The 27,175-nt window shown below is 42.4% G+C and overlaps 1 protein-coding gene and 1 long non-coding RNA gene across 6 annotated transcripts in view; one reads left to right on the top strand and one right to left on the bottom strand.

The window, feature by feature from the left end:
- DIPK1A (divergent protein kinase domain 1A) overlaps positions 1–27,175 on the bottom strand; it is a 45,597-nt gene that overhangs the window by 9,501 nt on the left and 8,921 nt on the right. For 2 of the 5 annotated variants that reach the window (XM_073357060.2, XM_073357062.2), the window contains 2 exons: positions 18,906–18,999; positions 1,216–1,350 (listed from right to left, as the gene is read on the bottom strand). In XM_073357060.2, the coding sequence (XP_073213161.1) occupies positions 1,216–1,335 (120 nt within the window). In that variant the 5' untranslated portion in view covers positions 1,336–1,350; positions 18,906–18,999. Of the gene's footprint in view, positions 1–1,215; positions 1,351–3,068; positions 3,091–18,905; positions 19,000–27,175 lie in introns of those variants that run through there. The other 3 variants (XM_073357057.2, XM_073357058.2, XM_073357063.2) reach the window with 2 other exon arrangements.
- LOC140916079 (uncharacterized) lies at positions 351–18,594 on the top strand. The gene is made up of 3 exons (XR_012160411.1): positions 351–495; positions 1,232–1,375; positions 18,539–18,594. It is a non-coding gene; the product is annotated as an uncharacterized LOC140916079 (long non-coding RNA).

The following is a 27,175-nucleotide window of genomic DNA, read 5'->3' as shown; positions in this document are numbered from 1 at the left end:
GTCTGGGGTACAAAAAAAATATTCAGATACACCCCAATTCTGCAAGTTGCTCTGCAGAGGTGAACCCCCTGCATCTGCACAGAGACCCTATATAGAATAGAATACAACAGAATGTTGAAGCTAATGGGGCTCTGCGCAGGCCCAGGGGTCTACCTGCATGGAGCAGTTTGCAAGATCAGGGCCTTATTGGGTAAATTATTTGAACTGGGAGACAGATGGAGAGCTTTTACTCTCAATCAGAAGAGACCTATCGAAAACATGAAACAAACAAACAAAACTACATGCTATATGGTGCAAAAGATGCCTATTCGGGGGGTTGGGGGGGGAGGAGGCGGAGAATGTAAGAAGTACAATGACTGCTAACTTGTTAAGTCATCTGCTAACATGCATCTCTACTTTTACATAGGGGTCTGCTAATGAGTATCTCTACTGTCACATGGAATCCTCAGATTTCACCATTCTGAAAGAATAGAAAACGGAACAGCCTGCCATTGAGTTCGTAGTATTATTTCTTTTAATCTATACATTCTTTCAGTAAAAAAAAAGGATGTCTATGCTTCGCTGTAGGTACTGACACATTTTAAAAATACAAGTATAAGATTAGATTATTCTAGCAACTTTCCTTTGACCAATAATTAAAGGTATAATAGCCCAGCAACCAAAAACATATTTAAGATCTTTACAATCTTTCACCAAAGTCCTTCCGATCCCTCGCAGCCAGGGAAAACAACATGCCCTAAAAAGCCAATAAATTAAAATTATTTTGGACTGTGCAGGAGAAAGTTTCAAATCTACAGCGCCCCATGTGGAGAACACACTGCCAGCTGCTCCTCTCTTATAAGAGTGAGATTCCACCTGAGTGTCTTGTGGGTACTCTAGTAGCATGCATCATTTTTAACTCATCAGAAGGAGTTAAACAAAGGCAGGGGGAATCACTAAGTTAAAATTAGTATGTCAATTATGATTGAGCCTCCCACAACAAAACTATCACAAAGTGAATTTGATCACATGGCGGTTTACAACTGAGCCATTTAATCAATGAGAAAATAAAGTACAAAAATAACTGGTTTTAGCTGTAGGTAACTGAAATTAGGATTATTGTATTTGCATAATGTAATAGTAAATATTACTTTTGATGGTGACTACTGAATAATTCAAAAGTAGATTCATGGATGATAAAAAAGCTTAACAAACAAGACATACAAATATACTTACTATTATTTTCTTACAGTCATGACCTCTGCATAGCTCTGTGTAAGTGGAGTACTGAACATATATAATCCAACTGCCAATAAATACTGCTAACCAAGAGATAAAGAGATACTTCATTCGCATATATGAGAAGCGAACCTGAAGATATAAAAGAAAAACAAAGGTAATTAATTCAGGAATAGACTGAACTGCTTCCATTGTCCTAACATGATCTGCCATTCAGTCTTTACAAAAACTCTATTTAAAATCCAGTCATCTTTTTTATTAATGTGTTGTCATTTTTTAGAACACTAAGTTCCAGCATCAGACAGAACCGGGGTTGGATACCAACTATAGGGGAAAAAGAAGGACTCTGATAATAGAAACTGGAAAAGTGAGACCAAAAGGGAGGGTTGGTAAAAGTTTACCAAATAGTAAAAAATTTGAAACTGCCAAATTTCTACTATTTCTACCTATGCCAGTCCACCTGGAAGAAGCATTTATTGTCAGTCACTTAGAAGTGCTACTTCTGGAAAATCAGTTCCAACAGAGCAGAAACTAATGAAAGATACAACCTAATCCAGATTAAAAATAAATATGAAATCATCAGTATATGCGGGTCGGGGTGTGTGTAGAAGGAAGTAATTCCCATGTGTTTGAACACTTTCCATTATGTGGCTAAACAGTTGCATTCAAAGGAAGGTGATGGAAAGTTCCATGTACTATTCTGATCTCCAACAGTCTTCTACATTGTCATATTTTCATTTCCTGTCTACTTCCACCTCATCAACTACATGTTATCCCTTTGGACAAAGGAAGGTTGTTTGGATTTTTAATGTTTGAGGGTGGGTTGCTCCTGTCTGGCTTAAAAAAAAACAAGCAGGGAGATGCTGATCTGGCCATTTGGCCATTTAGTTTTTAATTCCTGACAATCTGAAGTGCTCATGATCTGATTTTGCTCTCAGGAACAACAGAAAGTGTAGGAGAGAACAGAACAGCAAAGACCAGTCTTGGCAACATAAAGAGTGAGGATTCAGATTACGTAAATGTTAAAATGCCTGTTCATTCTTCTTCAGCCACATGAAATCTGTGCTTTGTATAGCAAAACAGTGAGACTTGGCAGGCATGCAAGGAAAGGAGAGATGGGAAAGCAAAAGCATGGATATGAGAGGTAGTAAAGTACATAAAAGATTTTGTTTCTGAAGGTTCTTGTTCTTAAATCACAACCAGAGGCCTTTAAAGGTCCACTTACACCAAATATGAATACCAGTTTCAGCTGGAGATAGCAATTCCAGGAGAGAGCGCTCTGTAATACTGGATTGCTGTAAATGATAGCGTCTTTAAATTAAACCACTCAAAGAGAATATACAAAATTGTTTAAGCATCTTAGCATAAATACTTCACTCTAAAAAGTGATCTTACAAAGGAGAATAAAGAGAGAATTTGCTGGAAGTAGATTATCTTTTTTTAAAAAAATAAACATTAAAAAAAACCGCAACCCTCTGCTTTTAGTACTGATCTTACTTTAAAGATCATTTGCTTTCATAATTATGTTCCAACACTTTTCCTTGAAGGAAAATAAAAATTGCCATGACATATTAGTTTTGTTTTCCAGATATCTTCTAATTAGTGCTCTATTTAGTTTTATTTCAACTTGCTAGACACTTGGAAACAAGTATAAAAAGGAAGATTCTTTCACCAAGAACCTCCTATTCTAAATAGAGCATATATAGACAACGGATGGGATGCAACCCAAAGCAATATGAATGAGTGGTGGAGTAGCATGTGTCTTATTTGTTTTATAGTTTTGGTTTAGGGTGGGCTTTTTGGTTGTGTATTTTTCTTGTGTCTATTTATTATCATTTCTCAGTTCACACCTCTTGAGGTTATTGTTTCAGGCTGTCTGAATATGCAGGCAGTCATCAGTTGCACTCAAGTCACATTTATAAGCTTCTCTTCAACTGTAAGATATAGAAACAGGGTGCATAAAAATCAATGATTTTTTTAATAATTTTTTTAAAATTTAAAATGGATTTTTAATTTAAATTCACTACTTTTCTTTTAATATGAACCCATTTAAAATTAAATTAGAAATTATAACAACCTAAGTTAAGGCCTAAACTTATTATAATCTATTAAAATAATTTAAATTAAAGTAGTACACGTTTGCTACTGAGGTATTAGAGAAAGCCAAACTACTGAACTGGTAGAAGTCAGTGGCTACGCACATGCAACAAGAGTTTGCAGCAGTGCTAAACCAGCTTTTAACCCAAGGAGCCTCTTCCTCAAAGGCAGACAAAATATTGTCATTTCAATTTATTCAGCGCTGTTCAGTTCAATGACTAGTTCATTCAAAAACCAGTGGGAGTAGAAAAAAGAGGAAAGCTTTATTTCCTTTTCTAATCTATGAAAAATTAAAGATGATCTTATCACAACTCTAGAAATTGGGACCCTGGGCAAAGGCCAGTAGTGCCTTATTCTGGCTCTGGTGTGATGGGAACTTGAGGAGGAACTAAACATAGTCAGAATAGTGACCAAGGTAGGAGATATTCTGTGGCAGCATTTAGACCAGAAAAACTATTTTTCTCTGTTCCTACATTCATTTATGCCTCTGCAAAGGTAAGTGTTACCAGGTACTTTTCTGTGGTGGCTGCTATTTTCCCCTCCAAATCTAAAATTTTAATTTTTAACACACACTTAAGTCTCTAACCCTTACGGTTGTGAAGAAAACCTTCAGAACGTGAACATAGTGTAAACCAATGAAGTGAAGTCTGCCTGAGTCCACAAACTCAGTACATACTGAGTACATACTGTTCCTTTTCATCTCAATTGCGTGTTAGCTCTGAAGACCAATGAGAACAATTTAAATATCAATGTAGTTAACAGTTTTGCCACTGAACAAAGTCCATAGGTAGGGTGACCAGACATCCTGTGTTTTAGAGGAACAGTCCCATATTTAAGCCCTTCTACAGGAGTCCTGACTTTTTCTTAAAAATGGGCAAATTGTCCCATATTTTGTTTCCCTCCCTCTCATCAATACTGGCAGGTCCTGCTTCTGGCTAGATCCCTGCTCACCAGCTCCTTGCCCACCAGTGGTGAATGGAGGGCCCAATGGTCGAGGACAGGAGTGCAAGGCTGGTGGCAGGGCAAAGGTGTAGCGTGCAGGGCCAGCTGCTTCCCCTGCTTGTCCGACAGTGCAGCCCCTGCTCCCTGCCAGCTCTCAGCCAGCAGGGCCTTGCTCCCTGTCCTGTTTCCAGCCAGCATTGGCTGTATGCTGTGGCAGCCAGTGAGTGTGGGCAGGCACTAGGCAGTGGCTGGTTACGTGTCATTTCTACTGTCCACCATTTATGTGCTCCCCCCTCACTGTCCACTCCCTGCTTTGCCCCTTCTCACTCACTCTCTCTGTCCCCTCCCTCCCCCCACTGCTCCTCCATATCCCTCCGGCCAGGTCACATCCTGCTCCCAGTGCTGCGTGGAGAACCAGCCCCTGGTCAGAGTGCTCAGTTTACTGGCAAGCTCCTTCCTTCCATCACTGCCTCTGCCTGGGCCACTGGCCCAGGCAAGCCCAAGACCCTCTGGCCCAGGGAGCTGACTAGGAGGAGTCAAAGCCCCGCACAGCGCTGGCACAAGGTAGCCTCTCTGCCCCTCAGCTAAGCTCTGGAGTGGCGGGGGGCAGGGAAAGGGGGTAGAGAAGTGATTTCCAGTCTGTTCACGCCCTGACCCTGCAGGCTCCACAGCAGCCCCCAAGACAGGGGTTTAGCACCCTCTTCACCTGCCCCCTCCCGCCCTGGGTCCTACCCCCAGGTACCATGGGGCTTCTCGGTCCCCTAGGCACCCTCTGCTGCTGAGCCACCTCTTTGGCCGGGTTTGCTGAAGTCCCTGCAGTCAGGTTCCCTGGTGCATAGTGCAGCCTTAGGGCTTAATCCCTTCCTGCCTGCACTGTAGCTAGGGGAGGGTGAGGAGGGGCGGGCAGACAGACAGGAGGTGGCAGCCGAGAGGAGGTGTTAGCTGCCTTTTGACACTGTGCGGGCAGGACGGGATGGGAGCTGCTTCCAGCTACAGGGGGGTGGGGGAAAAGAGAAAAGCTCTGCAAAGACATGGGCCTGGTCATCCCTTCCCCTCTCCTGCGGCTAGAAGCAGCTCCTGTCCCTTCCCAGCAGGGCCCAGACAGGCATGGAGGGCAGAGAGCGCTGGGCAGGGAGGAGACAGTAGGTCAGTCCTGTACACCTCTCTCACACAGCGCTCTCTCTCTCTCTCTGTGAGTGCGTGTGTGCGCGTGCGCTCTCCCGCTGTGAGCCCTAAAGCCTTAAAGATAAGAAGGTAAATAAAAAGAATTCAACGATGCCATATTTCTTTTCAACAGGGATGTCAATTTGAACATTTGTACTGCATAGTTCTGATTGATTGCGGTTGAACTCTCTTGAATACGAGTAATTTTACCAGGTGTCCTATATTCAGCAGAGGGAAATATGGTCACCCTATCCATAAGAAGGAATAATACCAAACATTATGAAGATGTTGTGGGTTAGATTAAATCTCATTGACACTGATAGGTATGAACACACCTTTCATTTAAAATAGCTATGAGAGACAATTAAGGAGACCCACCTACAACAAGGCATAACGAGTATGTCCAGAATTCAGACTATTAGGTAGAGGAGCTTTGCTGAGTATTGTTTGGGTAAAAGAGAGTATGTATATGCTCCAGAGAAACATAAGAGAAGCAAGAGACTGGAGCCTTGTCTACACTTGCAAGTTAGGGCACATTAAATCATCCCCAGGCGGCCTAACTCCTGAGGCGTCCACACTGGCAAGGCACTCGGAGCGCCTGGACTCGGTAGCTGGAGCACCCCTGGAAATCCACCTCCATGAGAAATACAGATCTTTCTGCTCCTAGGCTGAAGCCCTGGGGTGTCAGGGTGGATGGCGTGTTGCATTACTGTGCTATGACTGGCCTCCAGCAACGTCCCATAATCCCTTGAAGTCAAGTGGCCACTCTTGTCATGGTTTTGAACTCGGCTGCAGGCATGCAGCTATCCCCTTTCAAAGCTCCATTTCTGACATCCGGCATGCCTATCTGTTCCAGGACACAAAGCAAACCATTACTGTAGAATCTCTCTCTCTGCCTCTACATCAGAGCAGAGAGGCCGGCTAGGGGTGGGGCTGATGTCAGGGTTTCCTCCTGCCGCTGTCTGAACTTACAAGACTGCATGTTGACACACGCAGGGCCATCCCTAGGCATACGCAGAATATGCAGCTACGTGGGGCGCCATGACATTTGGGGCACCAAACTGCCCCAAATTTCATGGTGCCCTAGGCAGCTGTGTGCCGCATATGCGGCAGCACCAGCTCCGGCAGCCAGCCCTATCCCCCAGCCTGCCCCGCTGCAGGCTGCGCCCACTGCAAGGGGCGGAGCCATTCCTAGGGGAGTGTGGGGCCCGGGACAACTCCCTCCGCCTTGACTCTTAGTCTTTCCCCATGCTCCACCCCCATTGCACCTCTTTCCCCAGTGACCCCGCACTCACCGGCAGCGATGGGAAGCGGAGCAACCCGTTCCCAGCCCACCCCACTCCACCAGCTCCGAGCCGCATTGCTCCACTTCCCGCTGCCAGTGAGTGCGAGGGCGGTCCTTCCCCCTCCCGCAAGCGACCTTGCTGGGGCCAGGGAAGCAGAGCAGGTTGGGGCTGGGTCGCTCCACTTCCCACTGCCGGTGAGTGGGGGGGGAAGGGCAGACCCCTTTCCCCAAGTCCCCTCCCCCGAGCGACACAGCTGGGGCAGGGGAGCGGAGCAGGCTAGGGCTGGGTCCTTCTGCTTCCTGCTGCTGGCGCCAGGCACCCAGCTATTCCCCTGAGCCGCTCTGGGCCTGTGGGGTCCCCCCAAAACAGCCCCCAACAGCTCCTGCCTCCCCAGCCCTGCAGGCCTTGATTGCAGCCCAGGGGAGCAGTGGGGAGCAGCTGCTCAGGCTGCGTAGTGCACCATAATTGGTGAGGACGGTCCTGGACACACTCTCCGCCCCCCAAAACACACTGTTTCACCCCCCACATACACACAACACCCTCCCTGTCACACTCCATGCCCCCCAGTTGAAAAGCAGCTGGCAATCTAGTAGGATAACCTGGAACAATGGGATTGGGAAACCTGCATCGTGATGCTGTGCCTGCTCCATGAGGCATTGCAAACCCTTCCCAAAGCACCCTGCAGCCACTTGCACGCTGGGATAGCTACCACGGTGCACTGCTCTCTGTGGCGTTGCAATAGCGGCGAGTGTGGACATGCTCCATAGCCACAAGGAGCACAGTGTGAATCCACAGCAGCGCTTTCCCTGCTGCTGTCTGAGGGTTAGTTTAACTCTCAGAGCTCTACATCTGCAAGTGTAGATGTAGTCTGGGGGAGAGAGAAAGAAACAGGCTGGACAAGCATGGAGTACAGCTCTGGAAGGAGCATGAGAGGGAGTTTTTGGGTCTGCAGCTTGCTAAAGAGCCTTGGTGATCTAAACAAAGAAAATATCTTCTTTTGTTTTTTTGGTTCCTCCTGTATTCAGAGAAACAGGACTTTGTTTATTTACAAGGAATTTACAAGACTACATTGAAGAAAACAAAAAAACAAACAGACAAAAACAGATTCCACTGTCACTCTCTACTCCCAACTGCAATACACATAAGGGACAACAGGCATAATTATATATACAACCCACGGTCATCTTATTGTGATGTCAAAATGGTTTCCATTACAAAATTTGGTTGGGGGGAGGGAGGTAAATATAATTTCCCTATTATGGAGTAGTACTGTCTCAAGGTAGGCAGAATTGTCCTTAATTCATAGCTGGGATTCAAGACTTCCAAAGAAAGCCCCGCATGCTGCAAGAACTGATAGGGGCTCTTTAGAAGACTTATTTTCAGGTACTGAACCAATACCCCGGTAGTGTTAAAGAACACAGTGTGCTAAAGAAGGTTCAGTTTTTCAGATGAAAGAATTGGGGTCCCAACAGCTTGCAGTCATTAAAGATCCCACAAAACACAAATCATGGGTTGTTATCCAAAGTGCTCTACCCAAATTCTAGTTTGCAGACAGTTACATTCTGCTGACTTAGTTCTCCCTGAAGTTTCAATCTGATGCAATCTTCTTCACTTTGTATCCTACTATTACATAAGAGCCAAGAACATATGTTTGCTGCTTTTGTTCATAGCCATGACATTTTGCCACTGAAGCTGTGCGATCAGCTAAGCAACCCTGGATACGCCACAATAGTGACATTCTGCAAGTGCCCAAATCATGGTCCCCATTTCCCTTTTTCAGAATTACAGCTCCAGAGAAGCAGCTCAATAATTATGTCTAAGATTTCATCTGAAGTTGCTTATTTGGTCAGGCTAGACAAAGCCCTGGCTGGGTTGATTTAGTTGGGGATTGGTCCTGCTTTGAGCAGGGGGTTGGACTAGATGACCTCCTTCTAACCCTGATATTCTATGATTTGGCTCCAATAGATGTATTTTTCCCCTCTAATACATATAGTTTTCTAGAAAACTCAATAGTATCGAAGAAACAGTTCTAAACAGACAGGAACACAGTGATTTACACACACACACATTTTCAAAATGTAGGTACTACATTCCTTAACAATGCAATACATTTCAGCCTCTACCCACGAAGGGGCCACTCTTGCAAGACTTCACCTACAGTTCCCCCCCCCACCTCCCTCCATAGTAACTTGCCCCAGGCTTCAGTGTATGCATCCTCTCAGGTACTTCGATACACTCCATAAAGTTCTAAAGATTGTTAGGGAACATATTTTGACACCCATGTACATTTGTCAGTAGTCGGGTCCCAAAAAGAAGTAGGAATGCAAGACATAGTGCAGAAACCCTTCTCGTAATGTAACCTCTCCTGTCATTTGGGTAAGCGTCAGTCCTTAGTTTTGCATACTGCTAATATTACTTTTCCGTGAAAGCAACTGTTGTAGCAACCACATGGATTTTTGGCAGAATTAATAGAAAAGCAGGTGATTGCATGATTGTGAATGGAGAGGGAAGGTGTCCCACAAGATACTGGATAAAATTGTCAAAAGAACCTAAATGACTCAGGCCATGTCTTCACTACAAACTTCAAGTTGATTCAACTTATTTAAGCATAAAGCCACGGCAATAAGTATATCGCTTGTGCATACTTGGCTGCTTGCATCAGTGTTGCATGTACTCACCAGGAGTGCTTGTTTTAATGCACAGTATGGTGACTCTGCAGATAGGTATCCCAGTGTGGTATTTGCTACTGGCAGGATTGCTGCCTTTTGGGAAATTTTCAAAATGCATTGTGGAGTAAAAAAAAGTCACACACAGGTGACAGGGAGCAAAGGGGTCAAGTTCATAACATGTAACTTTCTCCCTCCCATAATGCTATTCATATCCCATAATTTTCATGCCTTTAAAAAAATAAATAAATAAAAATCCACAAACCCAGGTGGGTACAACCCCTTTCACAACCTACAGTCTCTTACAGAGTTCTGCAGTACTCTCACAACTGTTGCAAACACCGGACAAACAATCCTCCAATATCTGCAGAGCTGCAGGATAGATTGCTGAGGGACACAGTGAAAAAACAATTTGAGGTAGCTGGTAGCATTCACAGAGCAGTTGCAGACAGTCAAGGAACACTCCTGAGCTTGAGAAATGAGCACTGAGTGGTGGTATTGGACAGTAATTCAATCGACGAGCAGTGGCTGCTTTGAAACGAGCAGCAGCAGCTGCAGAATTTCTCGATGCAAATGGACACATTCCTGGATCTGCATGCTGACCTAGCCCCAGCTCACCAGCACAGAGACACCATAATGAAAGCTACATTGATAGCAAAGAAGTGAGTGACGATCACACCATGGAAGCTTGCCACACTGCATTGCTACCAGTCAGTGGAAATCATTTTGAGGTTGGAAAATTTAGTGAGGGCCATTGTCACGCAAGTGTGCAGGGCCACTAATAATCTCCTGCTACACAGGGACTGTGAATCTTGGCAATGTGCAGGACATAGTGAATGGATTTGCAGAAAGAGGATTCCTGAACTGTGGTAAAGCTATAGATTGCACACACATCCCTATTTTGGCACCAGCCAGCTTGCCACAGAGTATATCAATAGAAAGAGCTACTTTCTATGGTTATGCAAGTGTTGATGGATTACCAGGGATGCTTCACTGACATCAGTGTGGGCTAGTCAGATAAGGTGCACTGCTCACATCTTTAAGAACACAAGATTGGTCACACAGCTGCAAGCAGAGACATTCTTCCCAACCAGCAGATTACCACTGGTGATGTTGGAATGCCACTAATGATCTTGGGGAACCTTGCCTACCCCTTGTTCCCTGTGTATGAAGCCATACACTAGCCACCTTTGCGTGATGCTGTTAAGATTCAACTGCTGGCTCAGCAGGCACAGAATGACAGTTGAATATGCTTTTGGTAGATGGCATGGATGTTAGCATTGTTTGCTCACAGGTCCGGATTCAGCGGGAAAAAATATTCCAAAGGTTATAGCTGCCTGCTCGTCCTTTAGAATATCTGTGAGGCAAAGGAGAAGTTGCCACCAGGATGGAGGATAGAGGTGTAGCAGCTGACTTTGACTTGTAGGAGCAAAGCAATGAAAAGTGTATACCTTTGTCCTGCTAATTTGGGGTTGGGCCTGGTTCTATCTTTACATTTAAACACTGTAAGGAAAAATGCATTCACACACTCACTCAAGGCTCTTTCCCCTTCACTGGGCTCTGCGCTCAGCTGGTGGGACTCACTAGATTGTGGTGGAGTCTCAAAAACAGGTCCTGGCTGGTGGCATAGCTGGACCTCCATGCTGTGTCCCCCCCCACACCCCTCCTTCTTGCTGTTCACAGCGGGGTTCTGTGTCTCAAGCTCCTCAGAGGTATCTAGAGTGGTCTGACGAGTGCTAATGGAGTATCCGCCAAGTATGGCATGCAGCTTGGTGAAAAAAGTAAGTCTGCAGCTTAGCACCAGACTGATTCATAGATTCATAGATTCATAGATATTTAGGTCAGAAGGGACCATTATGATCATCTAGTCTGACCTCCTGCACAACGCAGGCCACAGAATTTCACCCACCACTCCTAAAAAAAGACCTCACACCTATATCTGTGCTATTGAAGTCCTCAAATTGTAGTTTGAAGACCTCAAGGAGCAGAGAATCCTCCAGCAAGTGACCCGTGCCCCATGCTACAGAGGAAGGCGAAAAACCTCCAGGGCCTTCCAATCTGCCCTGGAGGAAAATTCCTTCCCGACCCCAAATATGGCGATCAGCTAAACCCTGAGCATATGGGCAAGATTCATCAGCCAGATACTACAGAAAATTCTTTCCCGGGTAACTTGGATCTTACCCCATCTAAAAACCCATCACAGGCCATTGGGCCTATTTACCATGAATATTTAATTACCAAAACCATGTTATCCCATCATACCATCTCCTCCATAAACTTATCGAGTTTAATCTTAAAGCAAGATAGATCTTTTGCCCCCACTACTTCCCTCGGAAGGCTATTCCAAAACTTCACTCCTCTGATGGTTAGAAACCTTCGTCTAATTTCTAATCTAAATTTCCTAGTGGCCAGTTTATATCCATTTGTTCTTGTGTCCACATTGGTATTGAGTTTAAATAATTCCTCTCCCTCTCTGGTATTTATCCCTCTGATATATTTATAGAGAGCAATCATATCTCCCCTCAACCTTCTTTTAGTTAGGCTAAACAAGCCAAGCTCCCTGAGTCTCCTTTCATAAGACAAGTTTTCCATTCCTCGGATCATCCTAGTAGCCCTTCTCTGTACCTGTTCCAGTTTGAATTCATCCTTCTTAAACATGGGAGACCAGAACTGCACACAGTATTCCAGGTGAGGTCTCACCAGTGCCTTATATAACGGTACTAAAACCTCCTTATCCCTACTGGAAATACCTCTCCTGATGCATCCCAAGACGACATTAGCTTTTTTCACAGCCATATCACATTGGCAGCTCATAGTCAACCTATGATCAACCAATACTCCAAGGTCCTTTTCCTCCTCCGTTACTTCTAGTTGATGCGTCCCTAGCTTATAACTAAAATTCTTGTTATTAATCCCTAAATGCATGACCTTACACTTCTCACTATTAAATTTCATCCTATTCCTATTACTCCAGTTTACAAGGTCATCCAGATCCTCCTGTAGGGTATCCCTGTCCTTCTCTAAATTAGCAATACCTCCCAGCTTTGTATCATCTGCAAACTTTATTAGCACACTCCCACTTTTTGTGCCCAGGTCAGTAATAAAAAGATTAAATAAGATTGGTCCCAAAACTGATCCTTGAGGAACTCCACTGGTAACCTCCCTCCAACTTGACAGTTCACCTTTCAGTAGGACCCGTTGTAGTCTCCCCTTTAACCAATTCCCTATCCACCTTTCAATTTTCCTATTGATGCCCATCTTATCCAATTTAACTAATAATTCCCCATGTGGCACAGTATCAAACGCCTTACTAAAATCTAAATAAATTAGATCCACTGCATTTCCTTTATCTAAAAAATCTGTTACTCTCTCAAAGAAGGAAATCAGGTTGGTTTGGCACGATCTACCTTTTGTAAAACCATGTTGTATTTTGTCCCATTTACCATTGACTTCAATGTCCTTAACTACCTTCTCCTTCAAAATTTTCTCCAAAACCTTGCATACTACAGATGTCAAACTAACAGGCCTATAATTACTTGGATCACTTTTTTTCCCTTTCTTAAAAATAGGAACTATGTTAGCAATTCTCCAATCATATGGTACAACCCCTGAATTTACAGATTCATTAAAAATTCTTGCTAATGGGCTTGCAATTTCTTGTGCCAATTCTTTTAATATTCTTGGATGAAGATTATCTGGGCCCCCCGATTTAGCCCCATTAAGCTGTTTGAGTTTCACTTCTACCTCAGATATGGTGATGTCTACCTCCATATCCTCATTCCCATTTATCATGCTACCATTATCCCTAAGATCCTCTTTAGTCTTATTAAAGACTGAGGCAAAGTATTTGTTTAGATATTGGGCCATGCCTAGATTATCCTTGACCTCCACTCCATCCTCAGTTTTTAGCGGTCCCACTTCTTCTTTCTTTGTTTTTTTCCTATTTATATGACTATAGAACCTTTTACTATTGGTTTTAATTCCCTTTGCAAGGTCCAACTCTACTTGACTTTTAGCCTGTCTCACTTTATCCCTACATATTCTGACCTCAATAAGGTAGCTTTCCTTACTGATCCCTCCCTTCTTCCACTCCCTATATGCTTTCTGCTTTTTCTTAATTACCTCTCTAAGATGCTTGCTCATCCAGCTTGGTCTACAACTCCTGCCTATGAATTTTTTCCCCTTTCTTGGGATGCAGGCTTCCGATAGCTTCTGCAGCTTTAATTTAAAATAATCCCAGGCCTCCTCTACCTTTAAACCCATAAATTCTTCAGTCCAATCCACTTCCCTAACTAATTTCCTTAATTTTTGAAAGTCAGCCCTTTTGAAATCAAAAACCCTAGTTGCAGATTTATTTTTGTTAATCCTTCCATTCAGTTTGAACTGAATTAGCTCATGATCACTTGAGCCAAGATTATCCCCTACAACCATTTCCTCTATGAGATCCTCATTACTCGCCAAGACCAGATCTACAATGGCATCCCCTCTAGTCGGTTCAGCAACTACTTGTTGAAGGAATCCATCAGCTATCGCATCTAGGAAAATCTGAGCCCTATTATTATTACTAGCACTCATCCTCCAGTCTATATCTGGGAAGTTAAAGTCTCCCATGATCACACAGTTTCCATTAGTATTTACTTTATTAAAAACATTAAAAAGGGCTCTATCCATATCCAAATTAGATCCCGGTGGTCTATAGCACACCCCAAGCACTATCCTAGGGGAGGCTCTAATAGTTTTCTTCCCCAATTTAATTATTGCCCAGACAGACTCAGTCATATCCATTTCATCGCTTCTTATTTCTTTACATTCTATCTCATCATTGATATACAGTGCTACTCCACCACCTTTACCTTTATTTCGGTCTTTCCTAAACAGCACATACCCTTCAATACCTGTAGCCCAGTCATGACTACTATTCCACCAGGTCTCTGTTATACCTATAATATCTGGTTTCACTTCCTGCACCAGTAACTCTAGTTCCTCCATTTTGTTACCTAGGCTCCTTGCATTAGTGTACAAACATCTTAATTTTTGCTGTTTGGCCTCACTCACATTCTGTACCCTATTAGGCACGGTTATTTTACTACCAGTATAACCTATTAGACTTGTATCTACACTGCCCTTCCTCCTACCTACAGCTGTATCCACTCTTACTTCATTTTCTTTCCACTCTATGCTAAATTCTGGCGTGGAGATTACCTGGACATCTCCCAACCATCTCCCCCAAATTCCTAGTTTAAAGCTCTCTTAATCAGTTGTGCCAGCCTCCATCCTAGAAGTCTATTTCCTTCCCTACTCAGATGAAGTCCATCCCGAGAGAACTGTCCTCTATCCATGAATGCCTCCCAATGGCCATACATCCCAAAGCCCTCCTTATAGCACCACTGCCTAAGCCATCTATTGATAGTCATAATCTTGTCACACCTTTGTTGCCCTTCTCTAGGAACAGGCAAAATCCCACTAAAGATCACCTGAGCCTCAATTTCCTTAAGCGTCCTCCCCAGCCTAACATAGTCTCCCTTAATACTTTCCAGTGAGAATCTAGCCGTATCATTTGTTCCCACATGAAGGATAATTAGGGGATTCTTTCCTGCTCCCTTTAGAATCCTTTTTAACCTCAGGTCTACATCCCGTATCTTAGCACCTGGAAGACAGCACACCCTCCTATTTTCTGGATCAGCTCTGGTTACAGGCCTATCTATTCTTCTCAATAAAGAGTCCCCAATCACATAGACCTGCCTTTTCCTAGTGACGGTGCTATTCTCCAGTCTATCCCCTGTTCCCTCTGGCTGCAAGTTTTTTCCATTCCCATTCTCCCTTGTAATCCTTTTTAACCCATCCTGTATCCTCCTGGGGCTCATATTTGGTGTAATCTCCATTAACTCTTCCCCTTTTCCTATAGGACTAACCGCTCTTCTCTTCTTCCTTGCCCTGTCACCTTCAGTGACTACCTGCTGAGCCCCTTCTTCATTTTCCAACTCTGCAAACCTATTCTGAAGCTCTATTTCTCCTTCACTAGCCCGTCTTTTCCTCTGCCTAGTTCTTTTAGTCACATGCTTCCACTGACCACTTTCCTCACCCAGTCTCCCCTCAAAATTCCCTAGTCCTGCTTCCATCTGCAAGTCTGAGCTTTTCCCTTCAGATACCTCATGTCTTTGCTCCATAATCTGCTCAAACCCCTTCCTAAACTCTACCAGACTTTCCACCTGCATCTCCAAACCTCTGATCTTTTCCTCCATCAGCTCTATCAGACGGCATTTCATGCAGACAAAACTCTTACCAGGTGCCCCCTCCAGGATCATGTACATACCACAGCTTCCACATCCAGTCATCTTCATTGTGTCATCTGCTACATGGGTCACTCCCACTGCCACCTCTGAATCTGTCATAGCCTTCCCACCTAAATCCTGTTAATCTGGGAAACACAAACCACACCAAAACACCACCACCCACAGCAAAACCAAACCCCACACAAGCACCACAAGACAAACTCCCCTTTCAAACTCCCCTGTTTACAGCTCTGTTTGCTAGCTCCTGTGCTGCTGCAGCTGTCTGTGCTGCTGCCTGACTGGCTGCTACCTTTATAGGACCCCTAGTCAGTGAAGCCCCGCCCCCTAATCAGGGCTCAGCTTCTCTTCCAGCACAAAGCCCCTACAAGCCTCTACACATACAAATACTACCAATACAAAGCCAAACAAACACAAATACCTTCTCCTCCAACAGAACTCCCACTCAAACTCCCCTGTTTACAGCTCTGTTTGCTAGCTCCTGTGCTGCTGCAGCTGTCTGATTGTTGGCCTCCCTGGCCTTATTGTATGCATGCTGAAGTTCCTTCGCTTTTACATGGCACTGCTGCTGATCCCTATCGTATCCCTTTGCCTGCATTCTCTGTGCAATCTTTTCATAGATGTCCACATTTCCATGGCTAATCCATAGCTGTGCCCACACAGTCTCTTCTCGCCACAGGCCCAGGAGATCCAGTGCCTCCAATCTACTCCACACAGAAGCACATCTAGTGCATGGAGCTAACACGGTCAGTTTGGCAATTGCATGAAACAAGAGACAGCTTGTGTGCTCACAAAGCTGGGCAATCAGGAAAAAACATTTTAAAAATACACAGAGTTTCTAAAGGATGGTAGCTTCTGGTCTACGTGGCCCCTGGGCAGCAGAGTGGTCAGTGTCAGGCATTGGGGACAGCTGCTAGAGGACTGTTAGGGACGACATAGATCAAGCAGCATCTACACTTGCACTGCGTCAACCTCAGTAGATCAACCATGGCTCAATATCATTCAATGAGATGGTTTTATTGAGTCACTGTAATATGGTGCTTACATTGGCTGGAGACAAATTTGAGTCTAGAATTTGAGGTAGACGTACGCACAAATAGGCTGATGTAAGCCAACTTATATTGACCTAACTTTGTAGCATAAACCCAGCTTTTGGAGTCTAAACCCCATTTTCAAAAGTGACTTAGATGCTTTTGAAAATGTTAACCAATCTCTATTAGGGTGTGACCACATTATCAGAATGTTTGAGAACTCCTGCACTATAGGTTTTTTTGTTTGTTTGTTTGTTTTTTAATAATTATTTTGTAAATGTTGATGGCACTAACCAAAGAAAGCTTCCTGGTCAGCCCAGACATGTGGAGTTTTCAAACACTGCATAATGCGACAAGTTAAATAGAAAAGCAATAATGCACCCGTAAGTATTGCAACAGTCCTAATGCCATGAGTTAAGATTTAAACTCCTATTCCCCAAAAAAGCTAAAGTACATTCATGCTTTACACCATCTTAGCAACTCACAAACATGAATGGAGTTTATACTTGCAACATCTGTGTTGTAAGGAAATATTAACACCTTCATTTTACAGACAGGAAAATAGTCATAGAGAGATTTAGGGATTTGTCCAGATCACACAGGAAGTGTGTGGCGGAGCAAGGACCTAAATCCAGATCTCATGAACCCCAGTCTAGTGCTTGAATTGCAACAACATCTATCCTCTCACCTTCTGCTATCAAGATATGAAAGTATCATCCTTATTTTTAATATCCATCTCTCCTTATCTATTCCGCTTAGATTTGTTTGAGTCTTCCAAGAAAACTTTCATCGAAGAATCATAGAATATTAGGGTTGGAAGGGAGCTCAGGAGGTCATCTAGTCCAACCCCCCCGCTTAAAGCGGGACCAACCCCCAATTTTTGCCCCAGATCCCTAAATGGCCCCCTCAAGGATTGAACTCACAACCCTGGGTTTAGCAGGCCAATGCTCAAACCACTGAGTTATCCCTCCCCCCTAACAGAATGTCACCTGGTTCCATCCAAAAATACAAAGCTTCAGTATAAGTAAGAAGTATAGCTTGCCATGAATAAAACATTAAGTGTGTTTGGGGAAAATAAATTGGCAACTCTGAGCCCAAGTAGCCATCTTGTTGAAGAAATGCCACTTGCGACAACACCTGTGTGACAGACTGCTGAAAGAAACTAAATAAAATTGTCAGACTGCTTTAATGATGTTTCAGCAATCAAAACTTGTTTCTACAAAACATTTCATTTTAAGTTATTTGAAATGTTACAATCTGAAACTTGCTTAGAGTTGTGCTTTTTTGTTCCTAAACTACCAGTGTTGCAAATTAAGTCACTTCAACAAGACAGTCAACCATAAAACATGCTTTATTTATTATGAGAACCATTTCATACCCTTTACAATTTTAGACTGCTGGAGAGAATAAAATGAGTGCAGTTTTCCTTTACATACAAAGATAATATTTACCTAGAAATAACAGTCACAGTTAAAAAATATAAACACTTTTTCAAAGTATTTGCAACTACTGACTTTTCTGAAATTTTCTGTGAAAGGGTAAATACCATGGTTTATGGTACCTGAACTTAAACTTTTGCTTATGGATACTTGAAAAAGATCACTGAAATTTTTTTAAACTGATCTTGGGGTACTGTGGATGCTCATCCTATAGTGTAACAAGATATTACACACCTTTAATATAAATTTTGGAAAGGAACATGAAATAAGATTAACCAAATCAACCCTTACTAAAGAAAGCTGACTTTTAAAGATTCAGGTAGCTTAGAACAATTCAAATACTCAAGGCTCCTCTTACTTACATCTAGTTTCTCTCCCTCTCTGCTTCCTCAAATAACTGTTTAGAGAAAACTGCAACGTACAACAGAAGAATAATATAGCAACACCGGAATTATCAAATCAGATCAGAAAAATCGTCCATCTAGTTGAGCAGACAGTACTGACAGTGTACCAGACGCTTCAAAGGAAGGGCAAGATACCTCATAATGGAATTATCCATCCAGAAAATATTTTAATTCTATAATCCAAACAAACAGGTATAGTATCATGGGTTTATGGTTCAGATCATATATTTTCTCTAAGCCAGAAGAGTCATTAACACTATAAATGCTCACCACATACAAAATTCAAAGTAAACTACTATTAGAAATCTCTGATGGAGAAAGACCTAGGAGAGAACTACCTGTAGTAAGGAGACTGAACTACCTCTTACCCTTATAGAAGGTGGTCCCTCCAAATCAGAGCTCAGGTCAGCAATGGGCCAGTGTAAGAAAGCTCACACTTTGGCTGCCTGCATCGTATCTGACCTGTGAATAAACAGAGGATTTCAGTTTCCAGAACAGCCAGTTCCTTAACCTTCATGCACATTAGAACTGATGAGAAAATTGAATTTGGGAGTAAACTATTGATTTTTAAATCATTAGCTTCATTTTTTAAGCCTGGGGGCTAGAGTCCCTGCTAGGGAAAACAGCTGGGGTTTTAAAATCTTTGGACCTATGCTTTGTTATTATTTTAAACATCTACATCCTAAATGTAGCAAAGTGTCACAAAAGAATCATCTGAGGGATTTTGAACTTCATACCAAATTAGATGGTAGCAATCATCTATGCTTCACTAAAATACAATGTTATTGTAGAGGGAGCAGTATTGGCTACAGTTGAATGTGCACAACTGTCACCAGCCTAACAAACTGATTGTAGAAGATTTCCTAGCATGGTCTCTGCCCAGAGGTGAATTATTTTGGAAAGTCTGAACAAAGTCAGTTGACCCTTTTTGCACAGGTAGGAGGGTAGAAAAGTAATACACATTTTTTCCCCATTATAAAAATATACTTGCAACTTTTATTAAAATAAAACACCACACATAAATCCACAGCCAAATTAGCTGTGGATTGAAAGTTGAAATTTGGCATAAAAATATGCAGATCTTATTGAAAAGGGGTATCTTCACTTGTTCCAGGGGAAATTAATCATGGTTGTAGAAAAAAGTTGTAAGATACTATATTATTTTAGATATAATGCTCTAATGTAATTAAAATAATGTAAATAAATATAATATATTTAAATATCATAATAAATAGTGCAAGGGGCCACTGCTAAAGTTGCATGTGAATCTTAATTTGGTGTCTACTGATATTTATTCATTCAACCTTAATGTTCTATTAACACTTTATGGAATTATTTTAAAACAGCCATTTTAAGATGGCATGTTCTGATTTAACTTAGTAGAGGTCAGATCTAACAACAGCATGGAACTGTAGAAGGGAAGTGTAACAAATCACTAGAGGAATAAAGCAGTGACAATGCAGAAACTTGAGTACCAAACATTCTCTGAATGACAGTATGTATCTTTAAGTGGATCCTAAAGTCAAAATTAGGCTGTCGATTAATCAAAATTAACTCAAAAAAATTAATTGTGATTAATCGCTATTTTAAACAATAGAATCCCAACTGAAATTTATTACATATTTTTGGAGGTTTTTCTACATTGTCAATTACAACACAGAATACAAAGTGTACTGTGCTCACTTTATTTTTGATTTTTTATTTTTGATTACAAATATTTGCACTGTAAAAATGATAAAAAATAGTATTTTTCTATTCACCTCATAGAAGTACTGTAGTGCAATCTCTTTATCGTGAAAGTGCAACTTACACATGTAAATTTGGTTACATAACTGCATTCAAAAACAAAAAACAGTGTAAAACTTTAGAGCCTACAAATTCACTAGGTCCTACTTCTTGTTCAACCAACTGCTAAGAAAAACAAGTTTGTTTACATTTATGGGAATCAATGCTGCCCGCTTCTTATTTACAATGTCACCTGAAAGTTAGACCAGGCATTCGCATGGCATTTTTGTAGCTGGCATTGCAAGGTATTTACATGCCAGATATGCAAAACATTCGTATGCCCCTTCATGCTTTGGCCACCATTCCAGAGGACATGCTTCCATGCTGATGATGCTCATTAAAAAATAATGCATTAATTAAGTGTGCGACTGAACTCCTTGGGGGGGGATTGTATGCCTCCTGCTCTGTTTTACCCGCATTCTGCGATATATTTCATGTTACAGCAGTCTCGGGTGATGACCCAGCACGTGTTGTTCATTTTAAGAACACTCTCACTGCAGATTTGACAAAACGCAACAAAGGTATCAATGTGATATTTCTAAGGATAGATTCAGCACTCAACCCAAGATTTAAGAATCTGAAAGTGCCTTCCAAAATCTGAGAGGGACGAGGCTTGGAGCACACTTTCAAATGTCTTAAAAAAGCAACACTCCGATGTGGAAACTACCACTAAAACCCAAATCACCAAAAAGGAAAAATTAACCTTCTGCTGGTGGCATCCGACTCAGATGATAAAAAATGAACATGCATTGGTCCGCACTGTTTTGAATCATTCTCGAACAGAACCCATCATCGGTATGGACGCATGTCCTCTGGAATGGTGGTTGAAGCATGAAGGGACATACGAATCTTTAACGCACCTGGCACGTAAATATCTTGTGACTCTGGCTACAACAGTGCCATGCAAACACCTGTTCTCGCTTTCAGGTGACATTGTAAACAAAAAGTGGGCAGCATTATCTCTTGCAAATGTAAACAAACTTGTCTGGCTGAAGTAGGACTTAGTGGACTTGTAGGCTCTAAAGTTTTACATTGTTTTATTTTTGAATGCAGTTTTTTTTGTACATAATTCTACATTTGTAAGTTCAACTTTCGTGATAAATAAATAGATTGCATGACAGTACTTGTAATGGGGGAACTGAAAAATACCTTTTTTTTTTTTTTTACAGTGCAAATATTTGTAATAAAAAATAAATGTAAATTGAGCCCTGTACACCATATTCAGTGCTGTAAATAAAATCAATATATTTGCAAATGTAGACAACATGCAAAAATATTTAAATAAAAAGGTATTCTATTATTGTTTAACAGTGCGATTAATTGTGATTTTTTTAAAATCACAAAATTAATCGCAATTAATTTTTTTAATTGCTTGACAGCCCTAATCAAAATGCTTCAAATGAAATATTAATTCTTTAGAAAATTCACTAGAGACCTTAGTACTGTACCTCAAATTGCTCCTCCGAAGAGTTTCTCCCAATGCTCTTTACAATTTGGTTTTCCCTACATTAAGAATGGTATATCCTGGAATACCTTACAAAGATCTGATATTTGGGGTCCAGATAACATTTCAAAAGAAACAGATTCTCTATTGAAAACTTGTAGGGACGACTAATTTTTTGTTATTAAATTACACTCTGAGTGAAGGACTTCATCATTCCTAGATTCCTCATCATTCCTAGTCCCCTCCAAGTTTTTAATGTGCTTGCACCACTAAGTCATTGAATTAAGACTGAACATTTAAAAAAATGCATTCACATTAAAAGGCAAGATAACTCTGCTAGGGAATTATTAGGTCACATCTATACCGTAAATTCTGCAAAGCCAAGAAAAGCTGGGTGTCAAGGTTCCTTCTCCACTCTGAACTCTAGGGTACATATGTGGAGACCTGCATGAAAGACCCCCTAAGCTTATTCTTACCAGGCTAGGTTAAACACTGCCACCACCAAAGTGTTACACAAAGAACAGGGGAAGTGCCCACTTGAAAACGTCTCCCCCGTACAAAATATCCCCCCAAGCACTACACCCCCTTTCCTAGGGAACGCTTGATAAAAATCCTCACCAATTTGAGGATTCTCACCAAAAAAATCCCACCAAGGACCCAAACCCTTGGATCTTAAGAACAATGAAAAAGCAATCAGGTTCTTAAAAGAGAATTTTAATTAAAGAAAAAGTAAAAGAATCACCACTATAAAATCAGGATGGTAAATACCTTACAGGGTAATCAGATTCAAAACACAGAGAATCCCTCTAGGCAAAACCTTAAGTTACAAATCCCATGTCCTCAGGTAGAATTGGACAGATAATGGATAAAAGGAAAAGTGGGACAGGGATAGGGCAGAAAGGATAAAGTTTTAGGGGAAAGTGGCAGGGAGCAATTGATAACAGTAATAGTGTCATCCTTTATGGACCAGTATTAGGAAAGGATGGGGGCACTGTCAGTGGATTTCCAGATATTTGCTATCAGCAGAGGAATGAGGAGACTCAGGAATCTGGATTCCATTCCAGGCTCTAGAGGGGAAACATTCTCTAGGGAGCATAGCCTCTTCTGGCTCCTCATCCCTATCCTCTCACCTAGCTCCTCAAGCTTCTCCACCCGCATCCTTCTCTCCAGACACCCCTACAGTTTAAAACCCATTCTCCTTCTCCAGCCATTTCTAGTCCCCACCCACTTGTTCATAGTCTGTTTGCTCAGCCAGTCCCAGTTTCATCCTTTCCTGGCACCTTATCCAATCTGCCTGTCTCCTGTTGCCCCATCAGCTCCCAGTCCCCCACTCCTCATCTGAGTTCAGTCTTTCCCCCCCCAACCAATGGCTCCTAGTCCCATTCCCCCACCCATCACTTCCCCACGCCAACTCCCAGTCCCAGTCTTCTTGCCCAGCTAGTCCCAGCCTCCTTCACCACTAATTCCCAATTTCCCTTATCTTTCCCCCACCCCTCTCAGCCTCTAGTCCAAGTCCTCCCCACAATCCTCAGAGGCTCTTTGTCCTGACCAGCTCCCATTGCCACCCCCGGTCTGGCTCTTGACCACTCTGCATTTGTATCAGGCAGCTTCCTCTTCCAGATAGTCTTGGTGTCAGCAGGAAGGGACTGAGAGAACAGGAGACTTTCCCTGCTCTCAGTTCAGGTGCTTGGTCCCAGCCCACAGCAACCCAGAGCTACAACTGAATGGAAAAATCGGCTGAGCTCCTGACTTGAGCATGCAGATAGATATTTTAGCTGCGGAGTTCTAGCAAGTCTCTAGGAGCATGTGCAAGCTGCAGTTTTTCAAATTAGGAAAAAATAATGTAATATATTAGGGGACCATTTTTCAATTTTCTTTAATGATATGCACTGTGGACCAAATATTGCCTCTCATTTATGCCCAAGAACAAAAAGCCAAACTCGAGAGGAGAAAATGCAGAGTGGAAGCACTGAATCCCAATCTTAGTTCCCCTATAACCTCAAGAGTTCACATTCAACACATCTTCAAATAATTCCAGCTGCGGTGGGGCTCTTAGCACAAGATATAGGGGTCAACATTACACATTTTACCTAATGACCCCAATTCCTTATGCATCTTTACCAGCTTTGGGCTGGATCCTGCAACTTCTTGGCAGGAAGTTGAGAGTCCATCACAAGTTCAGTTGTTTAGTCACTCTCAGCACAGAATACAGGCGCAAAATAATGTTGCTGTTGTAGCACTCCTCTCTAAAAGTACACAACATAGCCCCGTTAAAAAAAAAATCTTACGATTTCAACAAACTTGGAGGGAAGGGTACTAACTACTGAATCAGCAACACCATTTCTTATAGCAGCTGGGTTTTTCCTTGAAGGACTTCCATCCAGATGTTGATCAGGTCTTTCCTTGCTTAGCCTAAGCCCTGGTCTACACTACAAATTTATGTCAGTGTAACTACATCACCATACCCGCAAGTTATGCAGTTATATAGCCCTAACTCCCAGCATAGACATGCTATATTGACAAGAGGACTTCTCCTATACACATAACTACCACTTCTCAGGGAGGTAGAGCACCTATGCTGAAAGGAGAAGCTCTCCCATCAGCGTAAGTAGTGTCTTCACAAAGTGGTACAGCTCCCCTGCTGCAGCGCTGTAAGTGTAGACAAGCCCTAAGAGTTTGAATAAAATTACAGCTCAAGGATGGCTACAAGCATACCCAGGAGATTTAAACATTCAATCATAACCACAAAAGGTAGACCTACCCTCAGTCTAGGAGGGCATCAGACTGGTCCAAAAATAATTGCCAACTGACTGAACAAACTCTATTTTAAAGCACTAGTTTATTAGAACAGTAATAAAAACAAAAAGGAAAGAATGGAACCATAGTACAAACAAAAAGGTAAGCTTCTGACCACATCAGGGCATTTTTGTTGGAATATTTGACAATATTAGACAGTAGTCAAATAACAGGTGATTAGCAGACATTATTTGACCAGATAGTTCACTGTCTTGTCACACCTACCTCAGTCATTACTACATCTAACATTTTCAAAGTTGCTACCAAAAGACAGGGACCTAAATAAAGTGGCTTGAGCTTTGATTGTGCTGAACTCCTACAGACTTTGCTCAGAGCTCAGCTCCTTTGGCACTCAGGCCATTTTTATTAAGGTACCTAAATATGGCCTGAGATGCCTAGAGTTAGGCACCTAAGCCTGACAATTTTAGTCTATGTTCTTTGCTTAACAATGCCAACAAAGGATCTGCAATCAGTTTAAGTCACCACTCACAATACCATTTCCTGAGATCATCTCCCTAGATTAATCATTCAATTATCATCTTTGGCCTAATTTTTCTGTAACTAGCTAGAGTACCAAACAGAAAAAATGACTTTGTTTGCCTTTGCAATCAAAGTAGAAGATATCACAGCATCAGAGAAGTGGTACAAAAAAAGCTACATTTTAGAAAATTTTGTCGTTCGGTCCACACTCAATTAATTGTCATCAATAGTTTACTTTATGGGATCGGTTATTTAATAGAAATGAATTTCACCATTCTTAGCAAGTTACACAAACTTTTATTTAAGGGGACCAGTTTCCCTCAACCCCATAATTCACTCTGGAAATATATGTCTCAATATTTATAACAAACAATATTTAGCTTTTGTCTATACTCTTTTCTCTATTGTTCCTTTCCAGGACTTAATTTTTAATGACTTGTCTTCACTGCATTGTTAGCTTGAGTTGGTACACTCGAGCTGGCCTAACTCAAGTGAGAGCAGCCATACTGCAAAGGCAAGCTTGAGCCACCTTCCAGTTCTACACTGTTCACACTGTAGAGTACTGATTCAAGTGAAGGCACTTGCCTTCTTGGGACATACACCTTGGTTCTCAGCACTGCACTATTCTGAGCAGCTCCTTTCAAACTTTCACTGTGTATGTCAGAAAACTGTCTATATTGGTCAAATGGGTGGAAGTAGTGTTCACCCAGCAACCTACTGCAGTACACCACTTCTACTTATGTTTGTTGTCTGCATTCTGGTGGAAAACAATGGATCCCACTCAGAATGATGAGTAGGATCCACGGCTCTTACCCACCCAGCTCCTGGTTCCCCTGCAATCTTGGAGTTGCAGGAAGTGACTGATGTGCTCTGTATCAGTGTTCCTTCATAAGACGGCCTTCATAAGACGGCCTGAATTTGCATTTATTGTTATGGTGATGCCAAAATAAAATTGTGTTGTTAAGTACCCATCTCTTTCTAGCGCAAATCAAAACTCGCAGAAACAAAGGGACTGAACAAAGATTATTTATTCAAACTGAATAATACTATCAGTACATCTGCTTTAAGCATTTAACAATGCAACAATGAATAACACGGTCAGTGGAGCCAATTTAACTTTATTACTCCGCAACAGTGCACTATACGATCAGTCCAGCTGCCTTAAGCAGATATGACATGCACAAGGGGTACAGTGCCATGTCATAGGAACAGGAAGTCTATATAGTCAGGGTACCGGTCATCACCCTGCCATCTCTGCACAGAAGTAGAGTGAAGAGGTTAAACTTACCATGGGCACTTACTTCCATGCACTGAGTAACCCCTGCCATGCAGGGGTCACTGGGAGCAGCTCATGGTGTTATGGTTAAGGCTGCGATTTAGTCCCGGAAGTCACAGATTCCGTGGCTTCCAAAAACCTCCGTGACTGCAGCCAGCCCCTGAAGGGTTCATGTTTAGTTATTCCACCTGGAAACAGTCAGGGCACACCCTGACAGTTTTGTAGAAGCAATGCACACATTGCTCTATTCAAGGACAAGGACTAGATATGAACCATGAGAAGTTGATTAAAGGACAGTAACCGTGGGAAGCTTTCTTAGCCTGGGCTCAAGGCCTGAGAACCAGGATTGTAGTAGATAAAAGTTGGTAAACAAGTATATTAATCAACGTCATACATTCCTTTGTGTGTCTTTTTGCGGTAGAAGTATGTAATGCATAGGGAGGAGAAATATAATGAAGGTGGAAAGCTGGGGGAAGCAGCCCATTTCAGCTGACCAGCCTGCTTGCTTGCATAAAGCTGTGTTCTGTCTCATCATTGAACCGCCACAAACCCCGACAGGGAGCTGCAGGGTTGGTTCCCTGCCGCCGCCACCACCAGGCAGACCCTCCACAGGTTCCGGCTGTCGTGAGTGGCATCCCCGCAGCTCACAGGCAGAACCTCCGGAGTTCGGAGCCGCCAGCAGAGGGGACCCTGGAGCTCCCAGCCCAACCACAGCTTCCCAGGCTCACGTTATCATGGATATTTTTAGTAAAAAAGTCAGGGACAGGTCACCGGCTTCCATGAATTTTTCATTATTGCCTGTGACCTGTCCGTGACTTTTACTAAAAATATCAGTGACAAAATCTTCGCCTTAATTA

This window comes from Lepidochelys kempii, chromosome 8 (assembly GCF_965140285.1).
Source record: "Lepidochelys kempii isolate rLepKem1 chromosome 8, rLepKem1.hap1, whole genome shotgun sequence".
Classification (NCBI taxonomy): Eukaryota; Metazoa; Chordata; order Testudines; family Cheloniidae; genus Lepidochelys; species Lepidochelys kempii.
The sequence above is the reverse complement of the archived record's forward strand: the minus strand, read 5'-3'. Positions and strand labels throughout refer to the sequence as shown.